This window comes from Podarcis melisellensis (assembly GCF_964234715.1).
Source record: "Podarcis melisellensis genome assembly, chromosome: 9".
Classification (NCBI taxonomy): Eukaryota; Metazoa; Chordata; class Lepidosauria; order Squamata; family Lacertidae; genus Podarcis; species Podarcis melisellensis.
Window position 1 is genome coordinate 28,732,819 of NC_138541.1, and position 17,359 is coordinate 28,750,177.

The window sequence follows — 17,359 nt, forward strand, 5'->3', positions numbered from 1 at the left end:
ATATATTGTGACAATGTCATATATTTGATGTGCCCGATATGTCTTCCCAAAAGAAATTACTATTAGAAAGTAGCTTGTATTTCATTGACAAGACTCTTGCCTGGCATTTGAAAAAGCATTTTTCTTTTCTGTGGTCCTGCATATCCAGATAGCTAGCTAAAGGGAACATATATAATCAAATAAAATAAGGAACCAAGATGCACTGTAATTCCTGCACAACCAAATTGGCTATTGAAGTTTGAGAATTTAATGCCGATGTGTTTTTTTAATCTACTTACTGTGTAATGGCGGTTGCTTGTGATAAATTTTCTGGCAGGAGATTGCATGGGATTGGAATTTACTGTGATAAATGTTAGTTATTATTCAAGTATGTTTTAAATGTATGGTTACTAGGAAAGTAGTCCTGAGACCTTCAGGAATAATGCAATGTTTAAATAAAACAGCAATTATAGTAATAATCAATGTTAATGAAAATATTGTTGCTGTAACAGTTCAAGAATTAGACACCAAAACCCACTATGCCACAGTTAAGCACTTTTCAGTCCAATCAATTTCAAAGGCAGAACACTTAACAGTCCTCCTGAAATCAATGAAACAAAAAAGTTATTAATTGTAGCAGACAGTAGGTTAATTATTCTATCCTGTTTGTCCTTATCAACTGAGAGCATGGAAGCTAGCACCTAACAGCATGTGCAACAAAAGCCATACTCAAACGGTCATACATTTGTTAACTCAAAACCAACAGGTAAGGTGGAAAGCAGAGGTGCAACCACGCCCAGCATGGCCAATGGTGAGGAATGATGGGAGTTGTACTCCAAAGTATCTGGAGGACACCAGGTTGAGGAGAATGGTAGAGTGCAAACACTGAGTAGCAGGCAAACTCAGTTATTTTGCTCTGAAAATGGCAGCTAGCATGTTTTACAATAATGGTATTTCAATCAATCTAAATTTTAAACATAGTGGAAATCACAAAAGATGCAAGAGTGTTTGTTCCACATGAAAATGTGATACAAAATTATCCTAGCATGTTTTGAGTATCATGATGTCCTCTTTTTCCACCCACCTCTAACTGGACCCAGTTCTAAACTAACTGCAGTAATTTTAAAAAAAGTTAAAAACCAAATTTCCTCCTAATGATTTCCTGTCAGACATTAATGCCTATTATTAAAAACATTTGCTAGAAGGGCAATTATTAAAAAATAACTTGTAGAAATGCAGGATTTTCTGGAAGTCTTCTAGAGAAGTGGTTCATGTTAGCATGAAAGGATAGAGTCCTGGCATGCTAGTGTGAGACCATGATGGGAATTTTTTCATCACTGGGTAGGTTCATATTCTTTTTCAATACAGTGGTACCTCTGGTTATGAACTTAATTCGTTCCAGAGGTCCGTTCTTAACCTGAAACCATTCTTAACCTGAGACTGTTCTTAATCTGAGGTACCACTTTAGCTAATGGGGCCTCCCGCTGCCACCATGCCACCAGCGGGCGGTTTCTGTTCTCATCCTGAGGTAAAGTTCTTAACCCGAGGTACTATTTCCAGCTTAGCGGAGTCTGTAACCCAAGGTGTTTGTAACCCAAGGTACCACTGTATTCCCATTCATGTGTTTCACAAAGAGACACACAAACAATTTATACAGTGGAACCTCGGGTTGCGGACGTAATCCGTGACGGAGGCACATCAGCAACCCGCAGCGTTCACATCCTGAAGCGCTGTGTCTGCGCAGACGCCGGTCCGATTTGGCGTTTCTGTGCATGCGGCAAAACTCGGAAGTAACTCGTTCCGGTACTTCCGAGTTTCCTGCGGTCTGCAACCCAAAAACACGTAACCTGAAGCGGCCGTAACATGAGGTATGACTGTACTTCCCACTTATCTCATCCCAGTCTTTCTTCCCCTCCCCACCCCCCAACAAATACTGAACTGCTGGAAAAGTTGGAGGGAAATTTTTAAATCTTAGAATATGTTTATAATTTGAAACATTTTGTAAAGAGCATCCACTGTGGCGCATTGCAGCAAACTGAGACAAAGTATACAATACTAGCAGCACCGGCCCTGCCATTAGACAGGGGGCAAATGCCACCTAAGGCAGCAGATGCTGGGAAGTGGGGAGTAGCAGCAAGTTGTTGGGATGAGAGAGCAGTGTAGGCCAAGAAGCCTGTCCTGAGTCCTCTAAAACAGCCTTAAGGGGATGCTGTTCCATCATCAGTGCTGAAACAAGGTTTGAATGGCCTGCCTTGCAAACTTTTGCAGATGGGACTGGGGAAATGTGGCGCCATTTTATCCTTCACTCAAGGCAACAGCATGACTCAGGTTGGCCCTGAAGAGTCGTATGAATAAGCAGCAATATTGTCTGAATTAAAAAATGCACACCATTAGCAGCCTTTTTTTTTTTACCTAAATATTCTGTTTTAAATTTAAAGGCTATAGGGTGCTGTTTAAAAACAACCCTCTATCTCTGTCTCTCTCAAACTTTAATTAATGGAATTTGAAAGCATTTGCTACTTACAAAGCTAAACCCAGCAAAACATTACCAGAATGTATAGCTAAAAATGGCAGCTGTAGTTCTTGAACGTGCAAACCGAAAGGCTCTTAAGCTCTCTTCTGCCACCATCCAAATTCAGAATTGTGTCTTGAATTAATAACCTTTGGCAAATGCACACAACAGATGCTGAATTTGTTTGATAGTCCAAAGAGGGACCTAGCAAATCAGGAGTTATTTATTCACCTTTTATTTGCAGCTAGTGCGACAATAGCAAAGCTCTGGAATGGTTTTAAGTGCACTGATGTAGAGGATTGGTATTGTTACGATTTGGCATATAGCCCTGTTAGAAAAGCTTTTGCATAAATGGCAAGTTATTAGGGGGCAAATAGAGAGAGATCAATTTGCAACCATATGGTTCCTTTTTACTGAATACACTTACATACAGGAGCACAGCAGAGCTGTTCCAGCACTACATAAGTCAGTAGGGCTATTATGGGGAGCGCTAGGTAATGGAAACAGACTTTGTCTTGGGTCCACCAGGGTCTCCAATTTCTGTTCAACGAAACAAAAGGAATGTACTTTCTTTCTCTTTGGTTACCTGTGCACGTTGTTAAGATCTTAATAATACTACATCCACCTAAACTGAGGGTGATTTTTGGTGTGTCCCCCCCCCTGACCTGGTCTTCTCTTTTCTCTGTGAGGTGGGTGAATAGTGTTGCTTGTTTGGGGCTGTACTGAGGGGGACAGGAGTTCCTTCCTCTGCCTATTCACATTTTAGAAAAAAAAAACTTTCAATAAAGAACTATATTATTAAAAAGTTGATGCATACAACTGAGGTAGAAACCGAAGCGTAGAACCATTTGCCACACTTGCTGGCACCTGGCCCTTTAATTAGGCCCAGATACAAGCAAGAAGGCACTAACCAGGCAATGAGGAGACCACATCTGGACATTGCCTGGACATTGCCTGGACATTGCCTGGAAATTCCGTAAGTGCGGCGGAATTTAATTGGGTTTACTCTCAGGTAAGTGGGCAGAGTGTGGAAGCTGTAATTCTGGAAATGAGTTGATGCAACTGTCATAATAAATCCACTTAGGGGAAAACTATGTTCCTAGTGCAGGTGAAAGTGGCAGGGAAACCTTTTAAATAAATTAATAATATCTACATAATCTTGGCAATGGGAGCCTTACTGGGATTTGTGCCAGCTGAAAGCCTTCCTGCACTGAGAGATGTTTTCAGGAAACTTTCTGCAGCAATACTAGGGAAATACTCCCAGAATAGCAACGCTCACTTACAGCCTCATAATTTTTTTTCTTTTAGGTATTTGCATGGATCAGAACACATCAGTACACATCGGAATCAGGAGGGCTTTTATTGCAAGTTAATTAGTACTGGATTTCTTATTACCTTTAGCCACACTTGCTTCATTAGCACATGCTTCACACTGCGGAGCATATGAGCTCCAAATTAAAATGCAATTCAAGAGGAAAGTACCTACTTTCTAACAAAAACGGGGCTGCTGGCTTCTGTATACCCCAGTGCACAGTGGCTGTGAAATACCATATGATGAAGTCTGCTTGTACAGTGGTACCTCGGGTTACATACACTTCAGGTTACATACGCTTCAGGTTACATATGCTTCAGGTTACAGACTTCGCTAACCCAGAAATAGTACCTCGGGTTAAGAACTTTGCTTCAGGATGAGAACAGAAATCGTGCTCTGGCGGCGCAGCAGCAGCAGGAGGCCCCATTAGCTAAAGTGGTGCTTCAGGTTAAGTTCAGTTTCAGATTAAGAACGGACCTCCAGAATGAATTAAGTACTTAACCCGAGGTACCACTGTATATAGCTACACTTGGGAAGAGTCAAGCAAGTTTCTTCTACAATAATTTATAGAGGAGCAGAATAAGAGCAAAGAACACTCTAAACCAGGAATGTGCACACGCCCACAAGTCCCTTGGTCTCTGGTGTCCTGTTGCTTAAGCACGTCCTGTTAGGTTGATTAATTGAGCTCTAGGAACAGCATAGAGCAGAGTTACATCTGCTGCTATGGCAGCTGGGTGGGACAGACTGCAGAAAATGCATTCCAGTCAGCAGCCTCCAACATGCAGAGGCCAAGGGTGGAATGAAAATGATGCTAGTGTTATTCATTCCATAGGGCCCTTAATGGAAGTCCTCCTCTACTCAAACCATCTTAGAGAGTCGCATTATTGTCCATCTAGATAATTACAATTACTATTGCATCTTCTAGACAGCATCTTAAAAAGCAGAGACATCACCTTATAGTTAAAGCTATGGTTTTCCCAGTAGTGATGCATGGAAGTGAGAGCTGGACCATAAAGAAGGCTGTTTGCCAAATAATTATGGTGCTGGGGGAGACTCTTGAGAGTCCCACGGACTGCAAGAAGATCAAACCTATCCATTCTGAAGGAAATCAGCCCTGAGTGCTCACTGGAAGGAGCAGATCGTGAAACTGAGGCTCCAACACTTTGGCCACCTCATGAGAAGGAAAGACTCCCTGGAAAAGACCCTGATGCTGAGAAAGATGGAGGGCACAAGGAGAAGGGAACGACACAGGACGAGATGGTTGGACAGTGTTCTCAAAGCTACCAGCATGAGTTTGACCAAACTGCAGGAGGCAGTGGAAGACAAGAGTGCCTGGCGTACTCTGGTCCATGGGGTCATGAAGAGTTGGACACGACTAAAGGACTAAACAACAACAATTATATCATCAGTCCACAGCCTCAGTAAAAAAAAAAATAACCTCAGGATGACATTGTAACATGTTCTGTGAACCACCCTGATTCCGGGTATAGGGCAGTATATAAATTTAATAACATAATAAAATAAAACATAACATAACATAAAACATAACATAATCAGGGGTGGGAAACCTTTGGTCCTATGCATGCTGTTGGACTCCAACTCCCATCAACACAGCAAATAATGAAGGATGATGGGAAATAATGAAGGATGATGGGAGCTGGAATCCAGCATCACTTGGAGGGCCACAAGTTCTTCATATCAGACATGTATCATGCTCTTGGATGTTCAAAGCACTACACACATACACACATTATCCCAGTAAGCTTTGCAGCAACTTTTCTAAAACTTGCCAGAATTGCTACCCTCAGTGTTATCATCATAACATTACAGATGGAGGACTAAAGTTGAGACAAGAGTGGCTTGGCGTGGTTTTAGACTAGTCTCACAGCCGAGTGATAATGTAATCTGGACCATCCAAGTGACAGCCATCATTTTGGCCACTATGCTGCCCCAGATTGCCAAAGGCTTAACTCTTTAACTGGGTTTTGCATGTTCCCTTCCTACTGCTTTAGGACAGAAGAAATAGGTTGCAACTTGCAAATCTTAGTATCTCTAAGAGAGGAAGCAATGTACAGCACAATGACCTAGCACCAACATCACCCTGCAGGCACGCAGATCCCAGGAGAGAGCAACTGAACTAGTTGGCCTGATTCTATTTGGATCTGGTGGCTGGGAGCCTGAGCGCAGTGCAGATCCCACAGGGCTGTATAGGCATGAAGCCAGTGCATGGCAAGGAGATACACAACTGCACTGAACAATTGCAGTGTGCCAAGCATTGTCACAGTTGCTGTTCCCAGAGACAGAGGGACTATGTTAGAAGATGCCTGACCCATCTACTGCGTAAGAGTATTTAACTGGGAATTGCAAAAATTAAACAGGCAGCCTCTTACACATTAAACTACATGTCCTACTACAGAGCGCTGGGCCTTCCTCTTCACTATCTTCCTACTTATTTCTAGCTCAGTTTCTTCCCCCCCCCCATATGTAATATGGAAGCCACTCTCATTCATTCATACAAACATACACACTGATACACATTCAGAAGGAAGGGCGGGATACAAATTCAATGAATAAAAATAATTGCTATGCACACACTTTCCTGCTAACTCCACAGAACTTGTAGCATCGCCGGTCTGAACTCTAGGTCCGTAGCGGTGCCACTGTCCAAGGTATTTGTGGCTTCAGTTGTTGTTGTTACAGAGAACCAGCCATAACCATGTGGAGAGGATATGCAGGGCCCAGGGTTATAAATCAGCCAAATCAAATACAGAGAAGATGGACCACAGGTCTGTTGTATAGCACATGTACTGCACAAAGAAGGTCCCAGGCTCAACCCTTCCCATTCCCAGCTAACATGATCAGGTGTTTGTGACCAGAAGAGCCACTGCCAGAGTGGACAACAATGGGCTGGATGGACAAATGATACTAATTGGTATAAGGCACCTTCTTATGCTGTACCAATGTGGTACAAAGACCAATGGGAAGAGCTGCCATACCAGGTTTCAGAGACCAATGTAAAGATCTGTGCATGTATGAATGAGGCTAGGGTTTTATTTAAATAGTAATTTTAATTTTCTATTACCTAAACTCACTGGGAGCTGCATGAACTACATACAGGAGATTTACTTCCCTGTATGTAGGGAAGAGGAGAGCGCAAAATATGAAGCTCAACATTAAAAAAGCTAAGATTATGGCCACTGGTCCCATCACCTCCTGGCAAATAGAAGGGGAAGAAATGGAGGCAGTGAGAGATTTTACGGTACTTTCTTGGGTTCCATGATCACTGCAGATGGTGACAGCAGTCATGAAATTAAAAGATGCCTGCTTCTTGGGAGAAAAGCAATGACAAACCTAGACAGCATTTTAAAAAGCAGAGATATCACCTTGCCGACAAAGGTCCGTATAGTAAAAGCTATGGTGTTCCCAGTAGTGATGTATGGAAGTGAGAGCTGGACCATAAAGAAGGCTGATCGCCGAAGAATTGATGCTTTTGAATTATGGTGCTGGAGGAGACTCTTGAGAGTCCCATGGACTGCAAGAAGATCAAACCTATCCATTCTGAAGGAAATCAGCCCTGAGTGCTCACTGGAAGGACAGATCCTGAAGATGAGGCTCCAATACTTTGGCCACCTCATGAGAAAAGAAGACTCCCTGGAAAAGACCCTGGTGTTGAAAAAAATTGAGGGCACAAGGAGAAGGGATGGCAGAGGATGAGATGGTTGGACAGTGTTCTCGAAGCTACCAGCATGAGTTTGACCAAGCTGTGGGAGGCAGTGGAAGACAGGAGTGCCTGACGTGCTCTGGTCCATGGGGTCATGAAGAGTCGGAAATGACTAAACGACAACAAAATATGCTTAAAATTGGGCTCCATATTTCTTGTGGATTCCACTGCACAGTAATTATGATGGAGCATGGGGTGGAATCAGAGCTGCTTGTATGAATCAATTTTAAGTTATAATTGGGGAGATTCAAACAGCTTTCTTCCTTGACTTAAGGAGGTGCACAGTGAAGTCCACCACCCAAAAAAAAAAAACCCTACCTAATTTTATATTCTGGGTTTGCCGCCAGCCTCAGTTTAATTAATTGCCTCTTTAGAAACACTGTATTTTATAACTCAAAACAAAGATCTCATAACAGAAGCTTTTCATAAAGTGTACACTGAAACAGAGTTATCCCTGAAGACTAAAATACTGAAAAGTGAAAGCAGGCTATGTCCCACCATAAACAGGAAAGATAATTCTCTGAGGCAAAAATTTATTCTAACTCAAGGCATTTTATTGCTTTTTAAAAAACCATTGGGAAGAAATGTATTATTGCTCCACAAACAGGAAAAGAAAATGAATTGCTGGCATACATTTAATCATAATCTTTATCTCCCCTGGGTATGAAACGGCAGGGCACAGTAAGTGGTTGGAGTGGGTGTTGGAGAGAATAAGCCATTATGGGAAAGGAACAAGAGCAAACAACAGTTGGAATTAGGGAGGGGGATATAAATGGGAATGTGGTTAGTAGGAAACCTTGCACTGCTCCTTTTATGCTGATAGATGAGGAGTTAGAAAGGAATGTGCTTCTTTCTTTACTTCCGTTTTCTCTCTTTTGCCATCTCATGTCTTATTTCACTTATGGTATCTCCATACATTAATTGTTGGAGAACTGGAAATGCTATGGTAGGCCGTCCATACTTTCTCCCTGTAATGCTACAGGGATAGTCTGGAAAATCTATCATAACATAACACACTTACATCTGCAATAAAATAAATAGTACAAGGGCAAAAAAACCTAAAACCGAACACCAAGTACATTTCATGGCTTACTGTTGTGTGCATTCTAATAGCACTAACAGACAGTAGTGTTGCTCTAAACAGTGTTAGCAATTCATTTTCTGCAACTGGCACACGTCCAATTGCCACCACATGGAGATTTCTGGATGCCAGATTGGCTGCTGACATCTCCATCTGCCTGGCCCCACCAGCTTTCTTGAGCAGGTGCGTGGAAGAGCTTATTTATTGCATTTATATCCCACCTTTTCATAAAGTGTACGTGGTTCACCCCTCTCCTCAGTTAATCCCTGCAACAACCCTGTGAGACTGTGGCTGGCCCAAGGTTACCAGTGAGCTTCATGACAGAGTGGGGTTCAAACCACAAGCCTGAGGTTAAGAGTCTCATGCTCTACCAACTGAGCTATCCCAGATCATGGACCATTGGTCTGACTTCCCAAGTTCTATGATACCACAAACATAGTTCTTCACAAAGGCACTGCTAGAATGTCCTGGCAAAGGGCTCCCCCAAACAAAACATAGAAAGGCCTTTATATTGTGAGTCTCTTGGGGATACTTTGTACAAGATAGGCCAGAAGTCTAAATACAAAAATATTGAAAGCCACCCTTCTCTGTTTTCTACATTTAGTAAAGACCATAGAGAGACTACCAATCAAAAATAAGCTCCAGATGACAGCAAAAACTTCCAAATTAGAATCTTCTTTTAAGTGTCCTCCATCTCTTTTCTTTTCCCAATGTGACATTCTTCATTTTGACAAATTTGTTTGGCCATGTGAAAATACAAAAAAAAAAAAAAGTTTGGAGGAAAGGTAATTTATTTTTTTACTGGCAGCAGAACAGAACGGCTGCAAGACCTGAACTGACACAGGAAGTGGAGCTTCTCAGCAGCTATTCTAGTGGTCTGAGAAAAACACCCCTGACTCATCTGAGTCTATTAAACAAATGTTTTCAATGTCAATTAAATGTATTCAGCAGGATATTAAAGCATGCTAGACTGAGCCGCTGTCTCACATTTTCATAAACTCTTCTCGCTTGGACATTTAAAATGTTCCTTTTTATTAGGATTTTATATCTATTTAATGCAAATATTAATAAAAAGCTTTCTTTAGAATGCATGAAATCAGAGAGAGAAAGAAATGTTTTAGGTTTTGTAAAGAGGTCAGTGAGTGCTAAGCTACTGTACCCAACAGAAACTGCCCAGAATGTTCCCAATTCTATGACCGACTTCTGGGAGGGAAATATTGTTGTTGGTTTTTTTAAAAGGCAGGAAAGTAGCTCAGCAGCAACTTTGTAGCTTTGTGAGACTGTGAAGGACAGACACCAGGGGGTGCTGAAGAATATTTCTTCCAATAGGAACCGACTCGTTGTTCCATATAACTTAGTATTGGCTGCACTGACTTGCACCAGCTTTTCAGGGATTCAAGGAGGAGTTTCTCCCAGCCCTATTTGGAGATGCTGGGGAATGAGACACATACTTTCTGCATGCCAAGCAGCTGTTCTACCACTGAGTTATGTGCTTCGCCCATGGACCATGGGGGTTGGTGGGCTGTGGGGTTTAAGAATTTATGCATGGCCTTTTCTAAATTCTGCCTTTTGTCTTCTGCTCAGGATATCAAGACAAACTGAAAAAGGAAAAGGGCTACCATAAACTTATGCTGCACACTTATTTAGGAAGTCAATGGATTTACTTCTGGGTAGACATGAATAGGACTTCCATTGTAACAATTTCCAGCAGGGTTATCAACAACTGTTTTGTAAATTTCCTCCATTGCAGCAAGACAGCAAAGAGTCTTGTGGCACCTAAAAACTAACAAAGTTGTTAGGGTATAGCCTTTTGTGAATTACAGGTAGCTTCATCAGATTTGTGCAATGTTATCCTGATATATATATATGGGTCAGGGGGACGGAAAACAATTAGGTCTGTGAGGTCAGAAGGAAATGACTTGCAGAAAATACAGGCGTTAATACAGTGGTTAATACAGCGGTTACATACGCTTCGGGTTACATACGCTTCAGGTTACAGACTCTGCTAACCCAGATATAGAACCTCGGGCTAAGAACTTTGCTTCAGAATGAGAACAGAAATTGTGCTTTGGCAGCGCAGCAGCAGCGGGAGGCCCCATTAGCTAAAGCGGTGCTTCAGGTTAAGAACAGTTTCAGGTTAAGAACGGACCTCCGGAACGAATTACGGTATTTTCCACTCTATAAGACGCACCTAGTTTTTGGAGGGGGAAAACAAGAGGGGAAAAAAATATTCTGAATCCCAGAAGCCAGAACAGCAAGAGGGATCACTGCGCAGCGAAAGCAGCGATCCCTCTTGCTGTTCCGGCTTCTGGGATAGCTGCGCAGCCTGCATTCCCTCCATAAGACACACACACACATTTCCCCTTACTTTTTAGGAGGGAAAAAGTGAGTCTTGTAGAGCAAAAAATACAGTAAGTTCTTAACCCGAGGTACCACTGAAATTATACTATCGGCCTATGTTAAGTTTATCTCCCTATGTACTGCCTGCATTTCACTCTTCCTCTGAACACACTGTTGACAATCCTGCCTCTTCCATATATATCTAGAAATCAGGATAACACTTCATACATCAAGCTTAACTTCAGTCAACAGTGAAGTAAAGCAGCAAAAAAAGCTAACGCTATTCTAGGCTGCATCAGCAGAAGTATAGCGTCCAGATCAAGGGAAGTAATAGTCCAGCTCTATTCCGCCTTGGTCAGACCATACCTGGAATACTGTGTCCAGTTCTGGGTGCTACAATTTAAGGATACTAACAAGCTGGAAAGTGTGCAGAGGAGGGTGACAAAAATCAGGGTCTGGAAATCAAGCCTCATGAGGAATGGTTGATGGAGTTGGGTATGTTTAGCTTGGATAAAAGGAAACTGAAGAGATATGATAGCCATATTCAAATATCTAATGGGATATCACATGGAAGATGGAGCAAGCTTGTTTTCTCCTGCTTCAGAGAGTAAGACACAAACTAATAGATTCAAGTTACAAGAAAGGAGATTCCAACTAAACATCAGGAAGAACTTCCTGACAGTAAGAGCTGGTCTCTCCTTCTTTGGCGGTTTTTAAGCAAAAATTGGATGGTTACTTGTCATGGATGCTTTAGCTAAGATTCCTCCATTTCAGTGGGTTGGACTAGATGATCCTCTGGGTCCTTCCAACTCTACAGTTCTATGATTCTATGATAAAGTGGACTGTAGTCGACTAAAGCCTTTGCCACAATGAATTAGTTAGTTGTTGGTTGTTAAGACGCCACAAGACTCTTGGTTGACTGTCAAGACTTCTACATAGTACATTCAAATAAGAAAACATGCATCTATCAGTGGCTAGTTCCTGAAGACCACCTGCCCAGAATCCACTTTCTCTGGCTTGAAATAAAATCCAAGGTCTGTGGGAACCAGTTGTGGTTGCACGGTAGTGAGGGGAAAGGCACTGTGTCCTTTTTCAATTATTGAGGAACTCTCAATTGTTATTTCACATCTTCCGGGCTTCACTGAGCCCTGGCTCAAATTAAGCTTGGCACCTGTGCTTACTGCATGCCAACCATCTCTGACCTCAATATTTTTCTAGCTCCACATTAGCTCTGGTGAAACAGAAATCCATTTTTCATTCCACCAAGAGACATTTTCTAACCTTGCATGTCAACTCTCAAGCACTAACAGAAATGATCCCATTTACAATTATTCCAGCATCTTTTCTGCCTGAGCCATTTTCTCAGCTGTATCCTTCACTTTCCAGTCCCTGACATCTATATTCCGTGGGTGTGCATCCAGACCTGCAATTTTTCACTATGCAACATTAAGAGACACGAAATCACACAAGAAGGTGACTAGTCTGTACTAACCACTGCACTCCGTAAATCTTGGCTCCTGTTTAGAGCTCCATTTCTCAGTTGTCCTACTCGTCGTTCGTCACAGACCTCGTCGTTCGTTCCTTTGGCTGGTCCAGCAATATTTGCAGATACAACATTTGTACATTATGTGAGTTCTCAAGCAGGGCAAGAAGCGGAGGCCGGCACAAGCCATTTTGCTGCCTGGGACAAAGGTCAAAATGGTGCCCTTGTCCATTACAGTGGTACCTAGGGTTACATACGCTTCAGATTACATACGCTTCAGGTTACAGACTCCGCTAACCCAGAAATAGTGCTTCAGGTTAAGAACTTTGCTTCAGGATGAGAAAAGAAATCATGCTCTGACGCAGTGGCAGCAGCAGGAGGCCCCATTAGCTAAAGTGGTGCTTCGGGTTAAGAACAGTTTCAGGTTAAGTACGGACCTCCGGAACGAATTAAGTACTTAACCCGAGGTACCACTGTATTTAAAAATATTTATATGTTGCTTTCCAAGCAAAGTGTGCCTAAAGCAGCTTAAAACAATAACAACTATAAGTATAAATATCAATATTGTTAAAATAAAAGCTAAGCTAGGATAAATCATTCCTTGTTCAGAAGCCAACTGGACTGGCAATTGCATCTTATATCAGCACAGGCAGTGGGACAGCATCTTCCACCACACCCAAGGGAAGCAGCCTAGTTTGGCAGGTGCAGGCCAAATTGCACAGCACACATACAGCTTCATCCGCCCCACAGCCCTAAGCATCTGCCACCTGAGGCATCCGTCTCACTCTGCCTAATGGTACAGCCGGTCCTGTTAGATACCCTCAGTACATACAGAAAGTGTGCTCCCCCCCCCCATGTGAATGCCTGGGGAATCCAGAATGAATAGCAAAATCCATGGGCAGGGGGCAATGACCATGGTGCTAAATTAGCCGCCATAGTTACAACCACGCTTGCAAACCAAGAAGAAGAGGAGGAGGAGTTTGGATTTGATATCCCGCTTTATCACTACCCGAAGGAGTCTCAAAGCAGCTAACATTCTCCTTTCCCTTCCTCCCCCACAACAAACACTCTGTGAGGTGAGTGGGGCTGAGAGACTTCAGAGAAGGGTGACTGGCCCAAGGTCACCCAGCAGCTGCATGTGGAGGAGCGGGGACGCGAACCCGGTTCCCCAGATTACGAGTCTGCCACTCTTAACCACTACACCACACTGGCTCTCCACCCAAGCACCCCCTTCATAACCCACCCTTTTAGAAAGTTCTTTGACTGGTTGGGGACAGCTTATCTGAAAGTGCCCCAGATATTGAGAATCTTCCTTATTCTTGCCAATTGTCCCTCCCTTTCTCCTTCACAAAGGTCACCTCCCTGTTCCTATATGGTGAACCCATGCAAGGAGCAGCTTTTGCTCATTCCACCTTCTAAATTCTTTCAGAAGAAACGAAGCACAGAGACTTCCATGGTCTCTCTCAAGGTTCTCCTTCCACACACGTGTTCCACCTCCCCCCTTAGCAAATTGCAGCAAATTGGGGGGTAGGAATAAGATGACTTAACATAAAGAATGGTCCTACTAGATCAGGCCAGCGACTCATCTAGTACAGCTTCCCATTCTCATAGCGACCAACCAGATGTTCATAGGAGGCCTGCAAGCGGGACCTGAGAACAACTGCAATCTCTCCTCCTGTGGTTTCCAGCTACTACTATTCAGAAGCATCCTATCTCTGAACAAGGAGGCAGCTGTATAGCCACCATTGCTAGTTGTGAAGGACAGAATTATCCTCCAAGAATTTCTCTTTCAAAGCCATCCATGTTGGTGGCCGCCGCTTCCTCTCATATGAGCAAATTCTTGAGCAAGTTAGTTTTTGCTTTGGTAATACCTTTAAAATGGAGTCAGCAATTCTGTAAAGGAAAAAGTGCATATTGACAGAAGATGCAGAAAGATTCATTTTCAGGGACAAAAGTGGACTGGAACCAGAGTGCTGCAGGTACAGACACACACAGTCCAACTCCTAATGCAAACTGCAAGAGCAATCAGTGGAGTGGATCAGGACTACACTCCAGAATGCAGAGAACACAGAATCCCAACAAACTGTAGTAGCAACTAACAACTAAGGCAGGCAGGAATTCCTGCACCTACCCACACCTGATGTCTATCCTTTCTTGTTGAATAAAATAGTTCACTTTTCAACGGGTATTTATTGTGGCATCACTTTTTGCAGCATCTATGCAAATAATTGGTGCCGAAATGCCAGCGCATATGCTCACCCCCATTTAATGTAGATTTACCCTTTCTAGGGAAATTTTATTATTATTATTACTATTATTATTTAAAAAACACACCTGTTGTCAAATTCAATGACTCCATTGCCATAACCCATTTACATCATGGAGCCCCCATGTGAAAACACCCTGCCCAGTCTTATGAGGAGACAACCCTTGGCAGCCTTATTTTCTCTCTCCGCTGCTAGCCTTTTAAGCTTTTCGACCTGGAGCCCAACCAAGTGGCATCCCCTTTAACCAGATCCTCCCTCGACGGCAGTCAACAGTTCCTGGTCCTGTTGCCTTGCCACCGTCTCCTCGGGAGTAGGAGGAAGAGCCCCTCTCTCTCATAAACCCAGGAAAGCTGATCCGGGTCGCTTTGTCGCCCAGGAGCCAGAGGAAGAGAAATCCCAATACTTTGATCCCCAACCCTCCGACGGAGATCAACCGCGGATCCCTTCCCGTCCAAAACTGGGGGCGCCCCCGAATCCCTCGTTGACCTAACCCACGGGGAGGACGGCTAGCGTAGGGGGGGGGGGGCGGCGTCGGACTTACATGCTGCCCAGCATCGGCGAGGGCGGGTAGCAGCCGTAGGTTTCTCGGTGGGTTTTCACCGCCTGCTGCTGCTGCTGGAGGGGCTCCAGCCCCCCATTGACTCCCCTCCAGCCCCGGCTGGAGCGCTGCTGCTCCGCTTCGGGCGCCCCCTCGTCCTCTCCGTCGTCGCCTCCTTGCTGCTGCTGCTGGAGGGGGAAGGTCACTCGGCTGCCCTGCTCCTTGGTCCTCTTGCCCTTGCTGGACATGCTGGCGTGGACCCGCGGCCGCCGCGATGCTGCTCTGCAGGCGCCGTTGCCGCCCGCCCGCCCTTTCGGGAGCTACTTACTGGCTGGTGCCGGGCAAAGGAAGAGGGCGGGCGGCAGGCAAGCGCTGGCCAGCCAGGGAACACCCGCGCAGCTCGAAGGGGCGGCGGAGCTCTTCGCCAATCAAGGCGAGAGGCTCCCTCCCGCCTTCCCTCGCCAGGCGGCTGCCCTGGATGCTGCTGCTGCTGCTGCTAGTCGAAGAGGCAAGCATCTGAGCGTGGACCGAGGGAAGGGAAGGCACTCCAAGCGGCGGAAGCCGGCCGGCCGCTCTGCCTCCTCTCTCCTTTTCATTATCTCGTGCTAGGACAGGCTCATTACTCAGGCAGGCAGGCAAGGAGGGAGGGAGGGAGGGAGGTAAGTCAGCAAGCATTTGAGAGCATCAGTCCTTTAGCAAGCAGAGCAGAGGGAGGAGGGAAGGGAGAAAGGAGAAGTGTAGCCACTTTGTTGACAGGCCATAAAAAGGGGGGGAGCACATCTCTCGCCCCCAGTTGATGCTGGGGCGTTCGAGATCCACAGGGCGCTGCTCTAAGAGATGCAACTGCAGGTGCATCTCGGCTGCTCTAGGCTAAGTGCTCTCCTCCAAGTGGAGCAAAACTCACTCCGAGGCTTTAATGAGTGTTAATGGGAACAGATCACCCGCGTGCTTGTCGAGGATGCCAACTTCCAGGGCGAAATAAATACGCCGTCATCTGCTGCCAACAACAAGGTCCTTCTGCATTCTGCTGGGGACGGAAGAATAAGTGGGCAGAAATCTGACCTCAGAAATGGCAGTATTTAAAATTATAAAAATAAAGTGGGATATCATTTTAATCTCCCCACAGCAGTGCGCTACTGCTGATCATAGATGGCCGTTCTTAACAAAGGAACTTCAAAGGGAAACGCCACCATGAAACTGGAACTGAAGAAGTTCCAGTGCTCCCCCCCCAAAAAAAAAATCTGGGTACTCTCGTTTTGACTCAAGAAAATCACCATTTTATAGTTCAAATCGAAGAAAATAAATACAGTAAATGGATAAAAGTAAAAGATTCACAAAATGTTTAGGGGTATGTGTACCCCCACATACCACCATGGAAAAAAACACTGAGAAGTTCATTGGCCAGAATAGCAATAATGGTTCATTATTATTATTATTATTATTATTATTATTATTATTATTATTATTATTATTATTATTATTATTCCATAGCATGTGTGAATTAGCTTACCAATGCTGGGATGTCAATTTACCTTAGTGAATATCCATTGTAATTATTTTACATACATTTTAGCTTTAATGTTATAGTAGTCACAGTGTGTACTTTTTGCATTGCATTTCCCTTCTAAGTTATTGCTTACAGTTCCTCCCTTCCGCAACTCTCATAGATACAGATATATCTATCTCAAACCTTTATTGGCATACATACAAGATTCCAGTAGGCTTCAGTACAATACAACCACTCATCAAAAACCTGCATCTAACACTTAAGTTAATGTTGTATAACACTCACGAATCCTCATTGCGTGTTGCAGAAATCTGACTGCTATCTCCATCTTATCCCCATGACCAATTTAGGGTAACATTTCATGCATCTGAGTGAAGTGCACTCTAATCTACAAAATCTTATGCCATAATCTGTGTTAGTCTTTAAGGGGCCATATCCCTGTTGTTTTTACTGTTTACACAGTGTGTAGAAGGCAATAATAATAATGGCTTTTGTGTGTAATGGCTAATTAAGCGTGATTCACAAGAAAGAACGTTGAGTTTCTCTCAGGCTTGTAGTTAAAAGGATCTCCGAGCCTGTATTTTAAGCGGGTGCTCAGGAGAACATTAGAAATGTAAGA

The 17,359-nt window shown here is 43.8% G+C and overlaps 1 protein-coding gene across 1 annotated transcript in view; it reads right to left on the bottom strand.

Moving 5' to 3' along the window:
- Positions 1-15,940, bottom strand: part of TRPC3 (transient receptor potential cation channel subfamily C member 3) — a 55,562-nt gene extending 39,622 nt beyond the window's left edge. The window contains exon 1 of the mRNA XM_081925520.1: positions 15,237-15,940. Coding sequence (XP_081781646.1) covers positions 15,237-15,481 — 245 coding nt within the window. The 5' untranslated portion in view covers positions 15,482-15,940. The remainder of the gene's footprint in view (positions 1-15,236) is intronic.
- Positions 15,941-17,359: the final 1,419 nt, after the last annotated feature.